General features: G+C 43.0%; 1 protein-coding gene across 6 annotated transcripts in view; it reads right to left on the bottom strand.

Moving 5' to 3' along the window:
- Positions 1–2,274: 2,274 nt before the first annotated feature.
- Positions 2,275–22,400, bottom strand: part of NT5C2 (5'-nucleotidase, cytosolic II) — an 80,367-nt gene continuing 60,241 nt past the window's right edge. For all 6 annotated transcript variants that reach the window (XM_048505053.1, XM_048505052.1, XM_048505056.1 and 3 more), the window contains 10 exons: positions 18,287–18,340; positions 15,358–15,441; positions 13,369–13,410; positions 12,791–12,898; positions 9,628–9,694; positions 7,081–7,251; positions 6,395–6,446; positions 6,101–6,161; positions 4,778–4,954; positions 2,275–3,889 (listed from right to left, as the gene is read on the bottom strand). In XM_048505053.1, coding sequence (XP_048361010.1) covers positions 3,629–3,889; positions 4,778–4,954; positions 6,101–6,161; positions 6,395–6,446; positions 7,081–7,251; positions 9,628–9,694; positions 12,791–12,898; positions 13,369–13,410; positions 15,358–15,441; positions 18,287–18,340 — 1,077 coding nt within the window. In that variant the 3' untranslated portion in view covers positions 2,275–3,628. The remainder of the gene's footprint in view (positions 3,890–4,777; positions 4,955–6,100; positions 6,162–6,394; positions 6,447–7,080; positions 7,252–9,627; positions 9,695–12,790; positions 12,899–13,368; positions 13,411–15,357; positions 15,442–18,286; positions 18,341–22,400) is intronic.

The following is a 22,400-nucleotide window of genomic DNA, read 5'->3' as shown; positions in this document are numbered from 1 at the left end:
CCGAATCTTTGGATTCTTAAACCTGGTGACTGGAGCTCTGAAGGGGTGAAACAGATCTTTCTATAAACCTGAGATGTGAAAAAACATGAAATCTAAAAATGTATATATATATGGGGGGGGGGGGGATAAAAAGAGCACCCGTAGCTTTAAGCAACAGATTCACACAGTGGCTGTTGCTAGGCAACCGTAGCATTCCAGGCTTCAGTTTTTGTGAGTAAAAGGACAAGGCCCTTTCCAGGCCTATTTTGGCCTATGAGGGAGGACTTACCAGGGCCAGGCCTGGCTAGGGCTGTCAGCTTGGGAAATTCCTCAAGATTTTGTGGTAGAGTCTGAGAAGATCAGCGTTTGGGGAGGGAAGAGGCAGGGGACAAATCCCCACTTTCTCCCAGGGGCAAGTGACTTAATATCACCTGACGTGCGTGACTCAACTAGGCCTGGCTGCATGCTACTGTTCAATGGAAGCCACTCTATGAAGCCATTGCAGTATAACAGTTAGAGCTTCACAGCACAATCTAGGAGATCCAGGTTCCAATTTCCATCTTGCTGCAGAAGCCCACTGCATGATTTTGGGCCAGTCCCATAGTTTCATCCAACCTACCTCACAGGGGTGTTGTGAGGATAAAAAGGGGGACAGGAGAATAATGTAAGCTATTTTGGTCCCCACTCTGCAATTGGTAAATTAATAATATAGTTGAAGATGGGAAGCAGATAAAAGGTAAGTTGGGAAATGGCTGAGAAGGAGAGAATGAGGCAGAGAAAGGGGAGAGGATATGGGAGTTGCCAAGATGATGGAAAGAGGGCAGGGAGAAGGATACAGAAGAAAGTAAGATTCCCACCCCCCTTATACTTGCCAGTGGGTTTTGCCCAGTGACTGGCACCGCACAACTGGGCCACAATTTTCCTAAAAATAGGCTGCTGTGGAGAGAGGAAGCTAGAAAATTTAAGACAGAGGGACAAAAAAATGTAGGTAGCATCTGGGTGCAAAGGAGAGAAGGAAGTAGAAAAGAGGGAGAGGCTATGAGGGCTATCCAACCCAGCTCTGCTCTTGGCATAAAGACATGCATGTTCCAGTGTCTGTGATCATTTTGGTTAGTTAGAAAAGTTTTTGTTCCACCACAGATCTAATATGCACTTTTCTTCTGAACATAGCAGACGCTGTGATGCTTCCTTAGCTGACATGATAGATACTGTTCTACAGGTTTGGGCTTCAGGGTAAAATGGTATGTAGTTCCTCAACTATATTACTTAACAGAATCCAACTATAGGGATGGTGGGGGGGTACACTGTCCTCCTTGCACCGTTTACCTGCTTTTATGTCATCAGGGGAGATTTATAATGCAATGTGAAATGTAGTTCCATGGTCAGCCGTGGAAAACCACCTAAGATGCAGCTCAACAGTCAATCTCTCAATAGCAGTTAACTAGACAATAGAACTGCATATTTCTCAGAAAGATTCTCTCAACTTTAAAAACTTAGGAAACTTAAATAAGCACTACTTTAAAGAAGAGTTTTCTTTGGTAGAATCCAAACTAATACATGACGTTGTGAACACTAGAGAATAAGTAGTTCTAGCCACTGCATAGCACAACGTAAGTAAAATGAATATTACAACACAGCTGTTTAAAAATATCTATTTCAGTTGCACCTCTAATAAATGCTACTCTTCCCCTTCCCTGATCTTTTCAATCTGCTTTACAACTTTGGCGTGAAATATATCAACTCAATAGCCATATAATTAGAGTCTGAATTGTATATCAGCTGTGAATATACCACAATAAACCATGGCAAATAAGGAGACTGTCACTCTTAAGTGAATTGTTTAGTTGACCCTAAAGTGTCCACAACAGTCGGAAAACTATTGCCTTGTAAGATATAACCCCACTAGTGCCCCCCCCCCCAAATTGGTTTATGTTCAGTCAATTAACCCCACACAAGAACTGCTCCATGGAAGACTAACCCACAAACATTTTCTCTCTTTCAGCTACACATTTTGGGTTGCTCTAGGAAATAGCAGCTTTCTTACAAATGAGGGCTATCCAAATTCCCAATTTTTCAGACTCACAAAACTGATGTTCCAGTAACTGTTGCTTAACTTCATGAATAGACTAGACTAGACCAGCTTAACATCCATTCCCTGAAAAGTATAATTATGAATATTTTATCACATTATTACAGACTCTCTCCCTGACTATATTATCCAGCAGCCATGCATGACAATACTGTGATGGATATAGTGCTCTTCAACATCTTCTGGTTATATATAATCGCACTTAGTTATGAAACCTCATGATTTATTAATTTGTAGATCTACTACAGCAACATCAGATTGTCCTGCTGATTTGCAGTTCAATGTACTTTAATAAGGGAAGAAAATTACAGTTAGCAGATTCAAACTAGAGATCAAGTATCTTAAAATAGGGCATATTTTTCTATCTTCTATACCTGAATGGCACAGTATGATATGGGATGAGTTGTACCCCAGGAAACAGTATATACTGCCTGCCTGAACAAAGATGGAAGCAGGCTCTCTTTCTGAGCAGCCAGAAATAATACAGGATAATTAGGAGGAAACGTGTCTTTTGACTTAACAGAAGTCAAGGACAGGATAACATACCAGGCCTAAGATCCAAGTATAAACAACAAGGCAAATGTTGAGGGCCTCTCATTCTTGGAATGCAGGTGAAGAGTGGCCCTAGCAAGGAACATCCCAGAGAAGGTGACTGCATCCTCTTTGTCCAAATATCTGGACCCTGCATTTCTATTTGCTAGGATTCCACATCAGAAATTAGAGTGGCTGCCAGCTGACCTTAGAAGCTTACAGGATACTCTTCCAAGTTCATGGCATTACAACAGTAAGGCCTGGGAAGGTGATATAGACACTTCTTTCCTCTCCAAAAACGGTTTGGTTTTTTTACAAGTATTAGATGTACTGCTGTTTAGGAATCTCTTGCCAGAACACAAGCACATGGCACAAGGACTCATTTGAGAAGGTCCTAGAACACATGCACTTCATGCCAGAGATGGAGATAATATAAACTTTGGAATTTCAGCAGGCAAACTAGCTATATAATTAAAAGTATGTAGCGTGACAGTATTTTAAAACCACCAGATACAGAAAAAGACCAGAAGCAGAACCCCATTATAATGAGATTAGAGAATAAACCATTTCAAAAATCAAGTTGTGCTTGACAGGGGTAGAATCAGTCCTGGAATTACTGCCATTTCCATGCATCCAGTATTAGGATACTTCTTTCTCCTAAGACTGAGGCTCAAGAGGTACTAGCTCCTGTGATGAACTGATACTAAAACATTGGGGGTGCTGCAGGGCCTACAGCAGCCTCACTGAAATAAAAGCAAACCATCCCTTGGGAGGCAGTTTTAAATTAATGAATCAGTAGAAGGGGCCAAACACACAGGCATCCCCTCTCCCATGTTCTACAGGTGGAGCAGTGCAGTTAGGCACCTGTGTCTGGTCCGACCTTCTCCAGTACAAATTTGTTGACATCTGGAATACATTAGTGTTGATTTGGTTATCATCCCTAACCCTAATCCCAGACCTTTGAAGTGGAATCTGTTCCTGTCAATCACTGCTACAGTCATGCTGTGTGTTGTCATCCAAATTTCCTCTCTATTCTTCTTCTTCTTCCTCCTCCTCCTCCTCCTCCTCCTCCTCCTCCTCTTCATCATCATCCTCATCGTGGCAATGTGTGATCTCTTGGGGAGCTTGAGGAAAGAGATTAGGAGGTTTGATTTCACTAACAGATCGGGTCAACTGGTGTCGTTTGTCAGAATCTTTGAAATCCACTGAACTGCGGTTGCGTGTGGCCATTGGTGATTCGATCTCGTTGATATCTACATGAGTGTGCTCCACAGTTGACTCATGTGGCATCTGCAGAGGGAGACAAGGTGAAGTATCTATTGATCAGTGAACTGGACTGGGGGTGGTAACATTCATAGATGCTGTTTGCCCCCTTCTTAATGCCTGCTTCTCCTCACAATTTGCCATACCAGCAAGCATATGAGGGAAGGAAGACTGAGTAGGTGGCTGAGCAGCCAGAAATAATAACCAGCCTAGCAGGCAGGCAGCTCAGCTGGAGCAAGAGAATGGAAAGAGACATTATCTAGAGAAAGGGAAAGAAAGTGGGACCAGCATAAAGGGGGACAGTGAAGGATTTCCCTTGCTGTAGGAGTTCCCCTTTTGCAACTGTATAATATGCAAGACACCATGTAAATTGCCATATTATTATGGGAAAAATAGTTATGCTGCTGCTTCTACATATAACACAGCTCAAAAAAATATAAAATACATTAAAAAATATAACCACCATAAAGTAATCAGAACCCAAACCAATGAAGACTCAGCCCGCAAACACCCAATGCTCAGGGGCTAGCCTCCAGTGGCCCACTGAAATAACATGGCTTTATATCATCCAGATGGCCAGCAGAAGTAGTACAAGAAGAAGCTGTGACATCTCTCTGTAGTGCTGCCTATCATATTACTTACCTGTTACAGTTTGGGAATATTCTTTAGCTCAGGCTTCTCTGAACACTTATCATTACAGAATGCAGGGAGAGTTTGCTCCATGGATCTAGAATAGGGGTCTGCAACCTGCAGCTCTACAGATGTTCATGGACTACAATTCCCATCAGCCCATGAACATCTGGAGAGCTGCAGGTTGCAGAACCCTGATCTAGAGAGATGGCCTTTTCAGGGTCCACACATGTCAAGTGGGGTTAGTATCAACCTACAGTATGGTTCCAAGAATTTCGGACTTACCAGTACATGGGCAGCTCTGAAGAGATAACTGAAGGGGTAATATAGGAGGTTGATGAAAGATGCTGCATAAAGGTCTGCATAGCGCATCACCTGACTGGCAAACAGTGTCTGTCGGGAGCCGCTCCGGAACAGGCTTCCCATCATTCCATAGCACATGTCCATATCATGAGTCACTTTCTACAATCAGAGAGCAAGTTAGAGACATTTGCCTTGATTTAGCAATTCCCTGAGGAAGAACTCTCCTTTCTGCAAGGACTTCTCACTGACTTCAGTGAAGCAGCCGCTCCATCTACAAGACCTACTAAGAAACAGGAGCAGCTAGATGATGTGGAAAAATATAGGATCCTAGCCTCAAATTACACTATCATTTATTTATTTGCTTCATTTACATCCCACCTTTCTCTGACCTACAGCAGCTTACACTGTTCTCGTCTCCATTTTATCTTCACAGACTTCACAGTGAAGCTGGTTAGGCTGAGCTTCTGACTGGCCCAAGGTCACCCAGCAAACTTCCATGATAGAGTGTGGATTCAAACCTGGGTTTCCCTGATCCTCGTCTAACATTTTAACCATTACACTACACTGGCTCTATCCTGTGCTGCAGGAGTGACAAAGGAAGGTTTAACCCATTGTGTGCATATGTATTCTGAATTAGGTTTCACATTACAGCCAGTGTACAGTTGGCAGAATGGTGGATGTGGCCTTTGGGTTTCATTTGCAAGCAGTCTCATTCTGTAATAACTGAAACTTCCAAATAGTTTTCATGGGCTGGCCCACATAAAGCACTTTGGAGTTACAGAAGCATGGCCGGTCTAACCTAGGAGGGAGCTAATTTCTGTTCCAAATGCAGCTGAAACAATACAGTCTTCCAATGGCAGTTATTTGACCTTCTAACAATAATAGCATATGTACCCTGGGAAACTAATGGAAAAATCAGTGAGTTTCCACTGGGAAGGTTCTACTTGCCAGCAGGATCTGGAATATGAATGCTATCACTAGAGATCCTTCAGGGTAAGCAGCCTTTTAGCATACTGAAGGGCCATTCATTAAATGTGGAAAAGAAGGTTCCTGTCTACACTAGCTTAGTTCAGAATGACATTTTGTTAGCCTTTAATGTATCACAAAAAATCTAGTTTATTTTAGCAGTAACTGCAGAAATCATTTCCGTACACTGAGGTTCCTCCCACGTGTAATAAAATGCCACAGAATATTAACACTTTACCATGACACTGTTGCAGGATACTTCACCTCAGAAATAGTTTTGCTAAAGTTCTAGGGAAAAGGAACCAGCAAGGGGTAAATAAAAAATTCTGTCCATCATACCTTAATACGCCTCTGGATGGAACTGATGTCAGGGCGCTCATTGCTGCTACTGTCCAAATGTCTAGTGGAAACAGATAAAATAATTACCACTGAGCATATTGAACAGAAATACCAGAAGGCTTGAGAGAGGAAACACCAGTTAAGAAAGGCTACTTGCACTGGCAGGCTTTCAGTTTGATCTGAAGATATGGTTCTCTCCTCCACCTCCTTCTGACAGTCACTCATAAGAGAAAGAGAATCCAACCCCTAACTGAACTACTGGTTTCATTCCGGGGAAAGCATTCAAATACTTACTTGTATAGCTCTGCTAAGAAGATGTCTAGACTCTGAAGTTCTTCAAAAAGGGCTGGATGAGAAAAGTAACAGGACACCATTACAGTGGAAATGAACTAAAGCAAAGCCCCCTTTCCAGTACTGAGATAAATGCATATTACTACGGATTCTGCTGCTGGTTTATGAAGCAATGCTACTCGGTATATCTCAGTAAAACTAATTTGACAATTCAAATAAATAAAGTGTCTGTGAAAAACTTTCATTGTCACTTTCTGAATGGTGGTAGCAGCCATAAGGGGGGAAATAACTATTTCTATTCCACAGCAGAAAAATAGGCCAGCCTTTTATAAATTGTTGGGAGAAAATAGTAGATATAGGAGTTCAGTTTGGGAAATTTTCATGGACTCTGAGGTTGCAGCTTCCATTCCTGGCTCTCTACTGAGATGTGCAGCTCTATACACCCCAGTCTAAGCGCACTAACTGACATAGGTCAGCAACAGCACCAACATGATTGACAGAAGGAGTTTAATGACTCCCAGCCCAAAGAAAGGAATATGTACAATAATCTATAGCAGTCCCATTAGCATGGATCATCTTTTCATGTCTATAAATACCCACTAAGAAAGTGTTTTCCCAGCTAACCTACACCAATTTAAGCTACATCAATTCTCAGTGAAAAGCTGGGATCGAGACAGCTCATTACTTACAGCTTTTGTCTGTCCAGACATGAAGCTCCTGTGCCAGTTCTGGAATCACTAGAAAGGTCCTCCACCCCTGACGTTTCTTGGACTTCAGAATATCTCCAAAGATGTGATCTCCAATGTATAAAATGTCTTTACCTTTGGCCCCCAGAAGATCACAGATTGTATCAGAGGAGCCTGATAGGTAAGAAGGAAGGTAGATTCAATAACTGTAAATGAGAAAAGGCAACTCCCACCAGACTATTACAGCAAGGCAGGTCAAAAAACCAGGTTCCACTATACACTTTCTTGTTCTTTCAAACACTGGTTCAGGCTTAAGGCTGACATTCAAATAAGCAAGGAATTTAACTGTGCTGCTTGTAATGTAGTGAAGCTCATCTTTAGAAACTGAAAAGGGACCAGGTGTTGGGAGTAAAATGAGGTCTAAGGCTTGACTCCCTAGGTTGCCAAGGCCACAGAATCACAGCACCACATTCCAACTAACTAAACCAGGGGTCGGCAACCTTTATCACCCAAAGAGCCATTTAGACCCGTTTTCCACGGCCCTGAAGATCTACTGAGCCGGAAAGGCGGCTCCACACGGAGCTGCCTCCGGTTCGGCCCCTCCAGTCACCTTTCCTTCCAGCGCTGCTCTGGAGGGACACGCCCATGCTACCCTCCGACCTCCAGGCCACGTGGAGCCACAGTATAAGGCTGAAAGAGCCACATGCAACCCTGGAGCTGCACGTTCCAGACCCCTGAACAAAGCTGATGAAATTATTGCTGTGTCATCATGAGAAGGGAGTGTTTATGGCTGCAGAATAAATCCTACCTTGTTATCTCCTTCTGACTCTTAAGGTCACCTGGTTGACCACAGAACTGTGTGATTGCCTTAGATCACCGGGTGCGGATTTGATTGGTCATTGTGCCCTAAACACCTCAAAAATTCTTCCCATAAAGGTTATTCAGCCTACCAAAATGAGCTTCTTGGTACCTTTCACTATGGTTCCTTGATTCACCATTTTGGATCTTGAAAAGTATGTTTTTGGTGCCTGGCATTATGGTTCCCTCACACCTTAGTATTCCTGCTCTGCACAGAGTGACCTTTGGAAGCTGAAGGCTTACAGATGGAATGGTAACATCTTGTTCTTTTGTTTGTATCCTTGCACAATTTTAATAAATTACCTTTAATCTTATTTTGTCGTGTTGTCTTTAGGTGGCTTCAATCTAAATCCAGTCCTAGACCCTTGTGGCTCTACCCACCAGATTAATTTTTTGTGTGAATCTCTCTCTGCAAGTGGTCTATCTTGCAGGGGTGACTTTCTTATTTGTGCTCCCAGGAAGGTTGGAAGCTTGAGGAGTGAGATTCACCTTGGTTTCTGGCTGTTACGATAAACAAAGGACTATTACTACCAAGCTGAAGATTGTGGACTCAGCTCTCAGGGGGTTTTAGGTGTTTATTTTGCCCTTCCCCAAAATAAAGATGCTCTTGGATTAGACATCTTTACACTGTATACCAAGTTTTAATATAAAGAACAAAAAAAAATTTAAGCTTCCATTCTTAGCATGCTCTAGCCTAGCAGTTCTGCAGGGCTGCTTTAACTTTTACACACAGGTATAGTAAACTAGTACAACACACATACTACATCCTTGTACTTATACTGTGATCTCATAAGTGACTACAATCTAAACAAGTAAAGGACCATGGCATATTCTACTAAGTGTCACACTCCAACACAAAAGAGTCTCATTTGAGAGCTATCCATGGTTCTCTGAAAGACACCATGTGACTTGTTTGACCTGTGCAGTGTAGAATGAAGTCCCTGGGGTTACACCCAACCCAAGAGTTCTCATTCAGAAAAGCAAAGCTCGCATTCACAGAAAAGTGTGAAAATCTTCAAATGTTTGGGGGTTAATCCGCCCTCCCAAACAAAGAAGTGCATAGACAATGTACACCTCTTTTGAACAGGTAGGGAAGAAGCCAACTGAACAGAGCTGATGGAGATTCCAGCCCCATCACTAGGTCTCCCCTGCAGGCAGTTGAGAGCTGCTTCTGCCCCCCCCCTCCCCTCCCCGGTCAGCCCTGCCCACAGCTGCCTCTCTTCTGCAGCCACTGACAAGTAGGGAAAGACAACTGGGAGCCACTACTAATCACAACTTCTACCACTGTCACCAACTCTGCCCCTGCTGCCTCTCCTCTGCAAACAAACAGCAGAAGCCATTGCTGGAACTGAAAAAACGGAATTCATTTTTTGTTGTATGGCCTTACTCAAGGTTAGCTGTGTGACATCATGAAGAGTTCCTGTGCTTCTAAAGTGACCACCACACCACTTTAAAAGTGACCACACCACTGAGATGGCAGAAGACCTGAGGCATGCTAAGAATAGTTAACCTTGGCAAACTATGCTAAAAAAAAAAGTCTCCATTTAGATACATCAAATAATACTTTTTGAAGATGGAGATCTTTCCCCATAGAAAATCTTCAGAACATAAAAACCCCAACGGAAGGAAGATCAAAAAGCCAAAATCTTTGTCCCATTCAGGTAATAATCAATATTCTAATTTCCACTTTACCCCCAGAGTAGACAATTCCATGTTGCAGGGGACCTGTGTAAGTACCGATTTTCAGCTTTCCAGTAACCTGCGAAAGAGACACTAATTTCAGTATAACCCTAGATTCCTCCTGCTCAAACATGTAATGCATTATTACTTTTCTTTGATAAAACAGGGACAAGTAGAAAAACCAAAGGCCACCACAAACTTGTACATCCATAGTTATAGGAAAAGGGCCGGTGGTAATTGCCTAGTCAACAATGTGTGTTAGTGCTCTGCCCACTTGCCAGGTTGAAGATTAGAATTTAGCTGAAGAAAAATTATTAATAGCACAGCTTTAACTAAATTCATAGGAGTAAGGCATACAATGAAGCACATTCCCAAATCACTAAAAACATTATCAGGCACTGTGGCTTATGCTGCCTCCCCAGTGAAATAACCAGCTGAGGGGAAGGAGTAACAGAGTTAATCTAAATGCAACGCTCTTTCCTCAGGCCATAATTGCAATATTATTGCTGTGCTTAATTTAGTTCCTTTCAGTGCATCCAGGTGAAATACTTAATGCTGCAGTTTTAATTCATAAAACCACAGCTTATTTTCATTCTGTTTCAATCAAGTAACCCAAAATTAACTACAAACATATCTAGATCGAAGTAGTCAATGAATATCAAAAGGGAAGGAATCTAGAATTCCGTGTTCATGCTTTATTTATCTAGATATTTATACCACACTTTTCTCTCTAATGGCATTCAACATGGTTATAACACTGCTCTCCCTTCCTCCATTTATACTTGCGGCAACTGTGGTACAGCACTGATGGAAAGATCTCAACTAGATCTCAAGTGCATATTTTATATCTTAACATTGTTATTGTATGTAATGAGGACCAACTAGACTTGCTTTTTTAAATGCCATTACAGTGTCTGATTTATGAACTGTGGTGGAACAGCCTTTGTCCTGTCTGAGACATCTAGGCACCAGCCCAACACCACACCACTCTCCAAGCTTTCCTGACTCTTGAAGAGTTCATTTCCTATTTTTCAGTTTTAGCTCTTGTAGGAATTACCTGCTGAAAGAACCAGTGCTCTTGGCTTCCCTTCCTTGTGTTGTTATTCAGGCAACCCCATCCAAGAGGCCAGGTAACTGGCCACAGTTACACTGCAGCCATCCCCAAAGATGCTTCCAAGCCGCATGGGGAGGCTTGCAAAGCAAAAAAGCCTCCCAGCCACTGAGAAGCCTCTATGTGGCACAACAGACTACAAGAATGTCATAAGTCTCAAGTCCCGATCACCAGAGGGAACTGAATAATATCAGCTCCTCCCACGGGCATGCCCTCGGTCTACCCCCCACTGCACCAATGGCTGGCGGTAGGAGAACTGGGACACTGGCATCCTACCCCAGCACCAGAAAGGGCCGTGCTGGCTGTATACTGGCTGTTTCACCACTCCACTGGGGCAAGTGCCCCGGAAGGGTAAATCCGCCGGTGCGACTGTGTGCCGCTTCTCCCTTTGGATGGGGCCATATGGTTACCATGGGGCCAGCTAACTGCACCTGCACACCACAGGGGATTAGCAACTTGCCAACTGACCATTCCCACTCCTCCTGGCACCTGTTTTAAATAACATGCTTGAGCAGTGGAGATTTATGTGGCCCAGAGAACAACTACCAGAATTAACAAAGATAAAACATTTATTAAAAAGAAAATGTCCACACACACTGTCAGCACAGAAACGGAGCAAGGAATCCAAAAGAAAGGTATAAATATGCAGCTCCTTTGTCTCAGTCTGCACAATGTTAGAACCCTGTTTTTACAACACCATCTCTACCCATCTTGCCAACCCTTGGGGTGCCAAAATGGGGAGCCCATTCTCTGTATTGGCGAGTGTACCCATAAGGACACAGAAAATCTTGTCTTGCCCTGGCCCAATATCTGCCTTACAAATAGCCACTGCTCCCTTCATAAAGGGATTAAAGCAAACCCAATGCCCTTGCCTTGGAAGCCCCGCTTCCCATCGCCAGCCACTAAGACAAAGGATTTGCTAGTGTAGTTGTCCCAAGTATTGCACTAATACCAGAACTTCCTCCTCTGACTGATCCTTATCCAAAGACTATCTTATTTACATTGCCACTGTTTTGCAGCCAGGATCAAGCCACTCCTTGGCCTGGCCCATTAGCACTAAGTGTCAAATATTAATTTTGATTAACCCATCAACTTTAGTACTGCCACTCAAGTTGATCACCCCTCTTTTGTCTCTCCCCGAAAACACAAAGTTCCCTTTTGTCTTGGGAGATTAAGGATTAAGTGTAACTCTGCATTTCTAAAGAATAGCTGGGTGAGGCTGGAAACCACTGGACTTCCTCCTGCTTGTTTTCTACTATGAGGCCAAAAAACTTTTCAAAACGAAAGGTGAAGATTTTGTACAGTCCAAACTTCTACTCCACAAAAACCATCCTGTGAGGTAGGTTAGGCTGAGAGTGTGAGAATTGACAAAGGTCACTTGTTAAATTTCAGAGCAATGGATTCAAACCTGGACATCCCAGATCATTGTCTGATTGTAATAATCATCTATGTATTTAATACTATGTTTCTCTCTAGGAAATCTAACCATTCATCTTATATTCGAACAGACCTTTGGATACTTAAATTTGGTGACTGGAGCTGTGAACAGATAAGACAGATCTTTCTAGAAACCTGAAAAGAAACCTGAAATCTTTTTTAAAAATACATTCTGGGGTTTAAAAACACAAAAATGATAAAAGGAGCACCTGTAGCTTTAACAGATTCCCTCAGTGGCCCTTTCTATGAACCAAAGTGTTCCGAGCTGGGTTTCTGTAAGTAAAAAGGCAGGGGGAGAGGGCAGGTCTATTTCTAGGTCTATTTTGCCCTTTGAGGGAAACCTTACTGGGTCTCGGCCTGAGTAGGGTTGCCAGGTAGGGAAATTCCTTGGAGCTGACAACACTTAGGTCAAACAGATTTCTGTAGTTGAGGGAGATCTGCTGTGATTCCAGGCAATTTCCAGTCCCCACCTGGAGATCGGCAACCCTAGAAAGAGACAAGGAAGCTGGGAAAGGGAAGCGGCCACAGGGACTTAATGAAAAAGGGAAAGGAAATTGTGTAGAAGGGATAAATGAAATGCATCCCTTAAGTCCTTGCTGGTCTTCACTGGTTCCACATAATACTCACTGTGTCCACCTGCCTCAAGACTGTACCTTCCCCAAAAAAGAGAGGCTTGCGAGCGTCTACAAGGATGAGGTCGAAATATGATTGCCAAGGCCGATGAGAACTGCCAGGCTGCAAAAGATCAAACAGAACCATCCCTTGTTTTAACCTCAAGTGACATATGTTTCATAATGATTGCTGATGAGTTTACTTTGGTGTTGGCTAAGTCCAGTTCTGAAGCAGAGACTAATCACATAGCCATCAAAAGAAAGAAGGGTGTCAATTAGTGAGTTGTCAACTTGGCATGCAAGGCATCATATAGAAGATCTATCTTACCTATATTTGTCAGAACAGACTTAACAAATATTCACCTCAGAGGCACAGGTGCCTTCATACAAGCCTGTTTATCTGGCATTTCTTAGCCTGATGTTTTTAAGGGCAATCAACAGTCTTTCTACCCTAACATTCAATGATGTAAGTGCAAACCATTCAAGAGCTTTCAAAATAATCCAAAATAAGGATTATCCTCCCTAGAAAAGATAAGTATGCTGCTAAAGCATATATTACTACAACAGTACTAATCAACAATTCTTATCACTTACCTTTGGTCCATGTGGAAAATCGAACAGGTAAGTCATTATTTTCTGAAAGGCAAATTAAAGATGGTATTTTATATTTCAGATCTCTGCAGCTTTCAAATCAAATTTCTCAAATTCCACCATGTTAAAGATAGAACAATGCATTCTAGATACACCAACCACCACATGAATTAAATTTGAACAGTAACTATATAATGGACTTCAAATAGAAAAAACTAGAATAGACTGTATTAGCCCCATCCAAAGGCAGTCAGGGACAGTGCCACTGCTGGGCTGCCTCCGGAAGGTTTCCAACTAGTGCAGCAAGACAGTGAGGTTCTGGAAAACCTCTTTCAGGTGATGCAATTCCAAAGGCCCTGGGTCACCATTCTCAGCTCAAAAGGCCAAGCAGAAGACAACTAAAGTCGGCTCCACCCCTGGGAACATCCCCAGCTGCTTTGGCATCCTCCTGGACACCACCACAGCTCTGAGGGCCAGCCTCACCTCTGAGTCATGTGCTGGTGAGGTCCTTGACACCCACCTGCCTCCCAGTTTGCCCACCCTGTGGCGCATTTGGCAAACACGCTAGTACGAGGGTTGTGCTATTTCCATAAACCCATCCCCCCTCATTTGGACTGGGTTGCTAGTGTATTAAAATTATACATCAACACCCTGTATTACTACTGTAAATATTAGCCAAACGATTTCAGTCTCATGGAGTAAAGAAGTAGAGGTAGAAGAAGAACAAGAAGAACAAGAACAAGAAGGAGGAGGAGGAGGAGTTTGGATGTATATCCCCCCTTTCTCTCAAGGAGACTCAAAGGGGCTTACAATCTCTTTTCCCTCCCCCCTCCCACAACAAACACCCTGTGAGGTGGGTGGGGCTGAGATAGCTCCAAAGAACTGTGACTAGCCCAAGGTCACCCAGCTGGCATGTGTTGGAGTGCACAAGCTAACCTGGTTCACTAGATAAGTCTCCACAGCTCAAGTCTTTTAAGCATAAATTTCAATGTAAATGGAAAAGGAGTTAATATAGAAAGGGTATGTGAGTCCCACCACAATTCAACAGAATTAATTGATAAGCATAATGGATTGATTGTGAGGAAACTCAGGTCTTTGAACAAATAAACAAATAAGTGAAAATTAACTACTATTGATAAAAGGTTCTAGTCTGATAAAACATGTTGAGAACAGCCAATCAAAATTTCTAGAAGTGGGTCTTAGAGAGCTAGAAGAGACTGTAGTGACTGAGTCTCTTTAAGCAAAGAGGAGGAGGAGGAGGAGGAGAAGGAGAAGGAGAAGGAGAAGGAGAAGGAGAAGGAGAAGGAGAAGGAGAAGAAGAGGAGGAGGAGAAGGAGTTTGGATTTATATCCCCCTTTCTCTCCTCCCCTTTCTCTCCTTTCCCTTCCCCCCTCACAACAAACACCCTGTGAGGTGGGTGGGGCTGAGAGAGCTCCGAAAAGCTGTGACTAGCCCAAGGTCACCCAGCTGGTGTGTGGGAGTGTACAGGCTAATCTGAATTCCCCAGATAAGCCTCCACAACTCAACCGGCAGAGCTGGGAATCAAACACGGTTCCTCCAGATCAGAATGCACCTGCTCTTAGCCACTGCTCTTAGCCACTACACCACTGCTGCTCCTACGCCATAATATGTAGTGTTTAATTTTTTATTGCATTCCAATTCAGCACATTCACACTGTACTTTCCTTTAAAAGGTTAGTTGTTTACAACTTTTGAATTAGAGAGTGGAGCAGTAGAAGCAATGTAAGGTTGAGCATTATTCTGGAAAACACATTCTAATACTTGGAGAACTATTGAATTTTATAATATATTAAATAATGTCTTCATAGCTCTTTTCATGTACTTGTGAACTAGGTCACAAATGAGTTGTCAGGCAGAAATACTTAAATTAGGTTTTAGGAGCCACACACTCTTGGTCTCAAGGTATTATATTCTTCAGCCAATCTCCCAAACAAAACTTCAAAGCAGATGTCCATATTTTAAGAACACTTACGTCAGTGTATTTATAATCACTGTTGGTGGCAAGGAACGCTTTTCCCACCTCATTCATACGGCTCAACAGTAGAGGCAGCTTCCCCTACAACAAAAAAGATTCAAATTGAATAATCAACCAGCTACTACAATTAGAAAGTTGGTCTTACCTGTGGGAGCCTTTCAGATCTTTCAAATGAAGTAGCAATGTGTATCATGTGCTTTGAATGTCAAATGATTGCAACATGATTAACATTGCTGTATATCTCCATAACACCGCCCTGAGCCCTTTGGGGGAGGGCAGTATACAAATCTAATAAACCATAAACCAAACCAAGAACTAAAATGCATATATAGCACTATGGTTGTGCACAGTGGTGGGATCCAAAAATTTTAATAATAGGTTCCAATGGTGGTGGGATTCAAACAGTGGTGCCGCCGTACACATGCACCTCCAGTCCCTATTGGGCAGAAAGGTTGCTTTAGTAACTCCTTCTCAGCACTCAATAAAAATTAGTAACCACTTCTAGAGAAGTGTTGAGAACTGGTTGGTTCCCACCTCTGGTTGTGCACAAGTAAAGTGCCTGTTTTAATTCTGTAACAAGACAGGCACGCTTACTGCTAAAAATAAGTAATATTGTAAGTGGGGGTAGAGGGAGAAAAAGAAAGGCTTCCAAGCTAATCAAGGATGCATAGAACAACTTAAAGAGTCCACACACCACCAATCACCTCTAGAACACTGAAAAGAAGGGGCAGAAGATCAAGCCTCTGAAGAGGTCAACCATTATTTCCTATTGGAAATAGATCTGGCCTTCAGACTCTGAAGGGCAGGTCTACTTCCCATAGAATAATGTCTGCAACCTGTCAGGCAAAAGTCTATAGGAAAATATCAGTTAACAGCTGGCCATTATCCCACAACATGTTCCTATGTTTAGAAGCCTGGCCTTCAGAGCTCAAAGGTCAGGTCTATTTCCCATTGGAAATAATGGGCAATAGAACTGGCTTCTGTGTTGTGAAACCAATCGAGGGTGTGTGTGTGTCTGTTTTAAGACAGTGATACCTCTATCCAGTCTGCCAACCCTTGGGGTGCCTAGCAGTGCAGTGTAAAAATGGAGAGCCCATTCTCTGCATTGGCTTAGTGTACCCAAAAGGACATATAGTAAGTAAAAACTTGTCTGAACTTGCCCTTACCCTCATCTGCCATGCAAAGCACCTATCTCACACCCTTCCTGAAGATATTAAGAGAGCACAATATCTCTGCCCTGAAGAAAGTTCTCATCTCCAACCCTGGACCATACACCTCTGGAGAGACAAAGGACATGTTAATGTGTTAACCCCAAGTGTTCCAGTCAGTGTTGTATTAATCCAATGCTTCTTCTTCTGACTAACCTCTTTAACAACTGCCTCATTTGCACTGTCATTGTTCTAATAACTGTAATTCTTCAGCTACCTTCCCCTTTCAGGCACTCCCGAGCTTGGACCATCAAGCGAATACCTCAACCCAATATATTAACAACCCAACCGTTATGGTTGATGTCTGTCTCTTGTCTTTTCCCGGAAAGACAGGACTCCTCTTTGTCCTGAAAGATTAAGGGCCGCTTTGCAAAATCCTGATTATTGTGTCCTTGTGTACCCCTATTATCTCTTAATAAACTTGTTAAATTTTATTTGCTTTACTGTGGAATTTCTTGCAAAGGCTGATCTATATAAACACAGGCAACCAAGATCTCGAGCTTGCCCGGCCTCTGCTCTTGCTAATTCCCCACCATTTCAGGTAACATCTGTACTCCAGATCTACTGCCCTTTATTTAGCGTTCCCCCACTGGTTGTTGTCACACATGGTCTTAAATGTTTAAAGGACCATTATTTCAATGGGGATCCCCACTGAAAATAACAGCCCTCTAAAATTTAAAGAGTGAATGTGCTCCTAACTAACTAGGGAGCACTCTGTCCTCCCTAGATGTTCTGCCTCTGCAACAGAATTCCTGATGCATGTCACCACTCTCAATGGTATCAGAATTGGAAAGTGTTGGGGGAAGGAACAGTACTGGATATCGCCTATCTGGTGCTGGAAATACAAGGTATTTTACAGGGTCAGCAGTATCCAATTGTCCATTCCTATATAGCACCACTGATTCAGTGTACCACCAAGGGAACCTCTATTGTGTACAAGCTTACAGCCTTTACAGCTTCAGATAAAAGGATGTTGCCTTTCTCATGCTAAATGCTTTGCATGACTCACTAGACAAACAAACTTCCAGAAAGGTCTTCTGTCAGAATTGCATCTATTTGGCTAGCCCTTATTTCCAAGAGACTTTTTCAAAACAGAGATGTCAAAAGCCATTTTATAATGTGTACTCTTACATTTTTAAAATGAGACTGAAGGAGCAAGGGGTCCTTAAAGCATAATTATAGAACAAAATGACACTGATTTTCATTTAGCATGCAACAGCCTAGTTCCGTGCTACGGAATACTCCTTATGTATTTGTACTACATCAAAAGGACCACTCCCATAAAGAATGAAGGACAGTTTCAACTTAATGCCTCTCAGGATACCAAGGGCTAAAAGGCAGTTCAAAATGTTCCCCACATCTTTGTTTTGGTGTTGTTGTGTCTTTAATTTCAGCTTTTGTGTTTCGAAACATTTTTGAGATAAGGCATAAGCCTTTTTATGAAGCGGAGACCCTAAAGAGAGCAAAGATAAGAAAATAAAAAGAGGAAGTGCTGAAGTTAAACTGTTCCCCATCAAGAACTGCTAAAGCAAACAATACAATATTTTAGGGCCAAGTAAAATTTTCCTAGTTTTGGTTGTTGTTGTTTATTTAATGAATAAAAAGACTCAGAACGTTCTGTCCAGCTTCTTTAATTTTAAGTGGCAGGAGGGTGTCTTCATTAAAACTACTTGAAATAAATCAACTTATTTCATTAAGCGAAGGAGCTGCACACTCACATCTTTCACCACATACTTTGCCAGATTCTCAACTGTCTTCTCCTTGAGAGAGCCCTGAAACAAGAAGGGAAACTTTATGAGAAGGTAAAAATTATGACCTAGCAAACATCTTACTCAGGTTTCGTATTAGTATCAGTTTCCATGCTGTCATCATTCTGTAGAAAGTTGTATCAGTGATACCTGAATGAGTGACACTAGAGATGGAAAGTTCGTTCGTTTCACATTTTGAGAGACTAGCTCCAGATAACTCATCATAGAGGCAGAGAACCCATTTATGATGGGTATGAAGAGAAACATGAAGCAAGGTGCATTCATGTGACAGAAATCATTATTTTCTAGGGTAAATAAGTAAATCAGGACAACTACAGTTAAACAGAATACTGAGTAGAAAGCAGTATAAAATTCAGCAAGATGTAGGTAAAATATACTGCAAATGTTGATATGTAGTACAGAGAATTCAGTAGTGTATAAATTTGCATCTGTCAACCTGTGTTTCTTGATCTAAACATTTCCAAATAGTCGGAGGCAGGGCTGTCAATCACCATGCTACTAAAAGAAAAGCAATGTAAAACTTCCAAAATCGGAGCAATTGTTTTAAAAATTCAGCATGCAACCTTTTGTATTCTTCAATGCTCTGCATTAGTCTGGATATTAAAGATGGAGGGTGGTTTTTTTAGGCCATGGTCTTAAGGATGAGCAAGGAGAGTTTACCCAAGTTCCTATTAAGGCAGCAACATTAGTGCTGATAAGAATGTTCTAAGAATTTATCTCACATTTCCACTAAATGTGCCAGCCAGCTCTGTTGCTGTCCCCACATGAAATGTTCCCTTCCTTGCTTGCCCCATGCAGTGATGAGACAGTACTGCATTGCACCAGAGACTCCCATCTCACCTTATCTAGAACATTCTTCCACAATATCAAACAAGCAAATGGGAAGGGAGGGGGGAACAATAGGGAGGTGCACCAAAAAAATGATATTTTTATTCAGACTTCAGGAAGGGCAAAAATGCCATATTTGGGAATACTCAGGCCCCTCAATGCTGTGTTGGGTTCAAGGTTTTTTGAGATTCCAAAGCTATTCAGGTTCCATTATTCCTGATGGAGGACTTTTTCATGGGAGAGGGAGGTAGAGTATTCGTTTTTAAACCAAATGACATCAAAAGTGTAGGGAACTTAGTAATGTCTATTTAAAAAAAACCCCTAAGTTTCAAGCAAATTGGACCAAGGAATCCAATTCTACAGACCCATGAACAAGATGCCCACAGCCATCCTACTTGTCTCCATTGTTTCGTATAGGGGTAAAATTAAAAGAAGCCAATAACTAAATACACAAAGGCAACCATTGGTGCAAACAGAAGAGCAAGCCTTTCAGAACCAACAATCCCAAGAATCTTAGGAGAACCACATGCCAGGCCCAACATTCCCAATGTCAAACCAGAGATTCTAAAGTAAGCAAGGTACATCATTGCAAACCAAACAGAACCAATCTCAAAGGCCCTTTCCGCACGGGCCAAAAACGGTGGCCTGGGGACGGCAAAAACGGCACCCCCAGGCCGCCGTTCGCACAGGCGGCGCTGCTGAAACGCAGCAGCACCGACCTGGCTCCCCTTCCCCTCCCTCAGGGCGGCGTCAAGCCGTCCTCAAAAACACCCGTTTAAAGGGTTGTTTTTGAGAAAGCAGCGTGTTCCCGGCGGCGCGGTGCGAACAGCACCGCTGGGAACACGCTGTTTCCTCCGTCCCTCTCTTACTTACCTCGTCGCCGTCGTCTCCCTGCTGTCTTCCTAAGCCCCGCCCACGCTGTCCTCCGACCCCTGGAGGTCGGAGGGCAGCGTGGCTGGGGCTTAGGAGGACAGCAGGGAGACGACAGTGACGAGGTAAGTAAGAGAGGGACGGGGAAGAGGCGGCTCCATGCGGAGCCGCCTCTCCTGCGCCGGCCTCTGCTGGGGCCGCTCGCATGCTTGCGTGCGAACGGCCTCCACCCCCACGCCGGCAGAATTCTTGCCGGTATGAGGGCACCCGGAGGCCTGTGCGGAAAGGGCCAAACTGCAGAAGCCAAGCCAAACCTGGAGCCAGTGTGAAAAACCTAACAGAACCCAGGTCAAATGAGAGAGGCCAAGCCAAACCAACACTGTGTTTTCTGAAATACCTAAACCCTCACCTGGAAATGTGAAGGCCTGGGAGAAAAAATGGAAAAATTCAGGAAGAAAAACTCCCTAACTGCCTTCTTTTTTTCCCCCAAGGACCTTTCCCCCCATTTTTCCTATGTAAAACTGGAAATTTTGGGGAGTACTGAAAAAAACCTCCTGTGGCACACTTCATTTATTTGAATGAGCAAAACATTTTTGAAGACAAGATGGGCACACTAGATACAGCTCTTAAACCCAAGATACATTTCTGCACCTAGAAGGATATCTAATCTTCATGAGGGGAGCATGCAGGGGCTTTCATTGCTTCTTAACAGCCGTTTGCCTTCTGTTATCCTTTTGACCTGATATGGCTGACCTTTTCATCTCTCCATCAGACCACTGTGAGGCATCTACCAACAGTTTGAATAAGAAGGCGGTTACTGTCCCACCTTGCATGGAGGGGGGAGGGAAAGAATTAGAAGGGAGTAAGAACATAAGAACAAGCAAGCTGGATCAGACCAGAGTCCATCTGGTCCAGCTCTCTGCTACTCACAGTGGCCCACCAGGTGCCTTTGGGAGCTCACGTGCAGGATGTGAAAGCAATGGCCTTCTGCAGTTGTTGCTCCCGAGCACCTGGTCTGTTAAGGCATTTGCAATCTCAGATCAAAGAGGATCAAGATTGGTAGCCATAAATCGACTTCTCCTCCATAAATCTGTCCAAGCCCCTTTCAAAGCTATCCAGGTTAGTGGCCATCACCACCTCCTGTGGCAGCATATTCCAAACATCAATCACACGTTGTGTGAAGAAGTGTTTCCTTTTATTAGTCCTAATTCTTCCCCCCAGCATTTTCAATGAATGCCCCCTGGTTCTAGTATTGTGAGAAAGAGAGAAAAATTTATCTCTGCCAACATTTTCTATCCCATGCATAATTTTATAGACTTCAATCATATCCCCCCTCAGACGTCTCCTCTCCAAACTAAAGAGTCCCAAACGCTGCAGCCTCTCCTCATAGGGAAGGTGCTCCAGTCCCTCAATCATCCTCGTTGCCCTTCTCTGCACTTTTTCTATCTCTTCGATATCCTTTTAGAGATGTGGCGACCAGAACTGAACACAGTACTCCAAGTGCGGTCGCACCACTGCTTTCTATAAGGGCATGACAATCTTTGCAGTTTTATTATCAGTTCCTTTCCTAATGATCCCCAGCATAGAGTTTGCCTTTTTCACAGCTGCCATGCATTGAGTTGACATTCCCATGGAACTATCAACTAAGACGCCCAAATCCCTTTCCTGGTCTGTGACTGATAGCACTGACCCTTGTAGCGTGTATGTGAAGTTTGGATTTTTTGCCCCTATGTGCATCACTTTGCATTTTGCTACATTGAACTGCATTTGCCATTTCTTAGCCCACTCACCTAATTTATCAAGGTCCGCTTGGAGCTCTTCGCAATCCTTTGCAGTTCTCACCACCCTACATAATTTGGTACCATCTGCAAACTTGGCCACCACGCTAGCCACCCCTACTTCCAGGTCATTTATGAATAGGTTAAAGAGCACTGGTCCCAAAACGGATCCTTGGGGGACACCACTCCCGACATCTCTCCATTGTGAGAATTTCCCATTCACACCCACTCTTTGCTTCCTGTTTCTCAACCAGTTTTTAATCCATAGGAGGACTTCCCCTTTGATTCCTTGATTGCTGAATTTTCTCAATAGTCTCTGGTGAGGAACTTTGTCAAAAACCTTTTGGAAATCCAAGTAGACAATGTCCACTGGTTCCCCCTTATCCACATGTCTGTTTACACCCTGTTTAGGTAGGATAAAAACTGCACTAATTCCTCAGGTAGGATAAAATTCCTTAGGTAGGATAAAAACTGCACAAATTCTTCAGAAGAAAACTTAGCTCTCTCAAACCAAATAGCAAAAATTAAGCTACATGTACTAAGATAGCATAGGTAGCATCAGCTTGCAGTCCTCTCTCAAGTACTGG

This window comes from Sphaerodactylus townsendi, linkage group LG08, assembly GCF_021028975.2.
Source record: "Sphaerodactylus townsendi isolate TG3544 linkage group LG08, MPM_Stown_v2.3, whole genome shotgun sequence".
NCBI lineage: Eukaryota > Metazoa > Chordata > Lepidosauria > Squamata > Sphaerodactylidae > Sphaerodactylus > Sphaerodactylus townsendi.
This window is presented reverse-complemented; position numbering and strand designations above follow the sequence as displayed.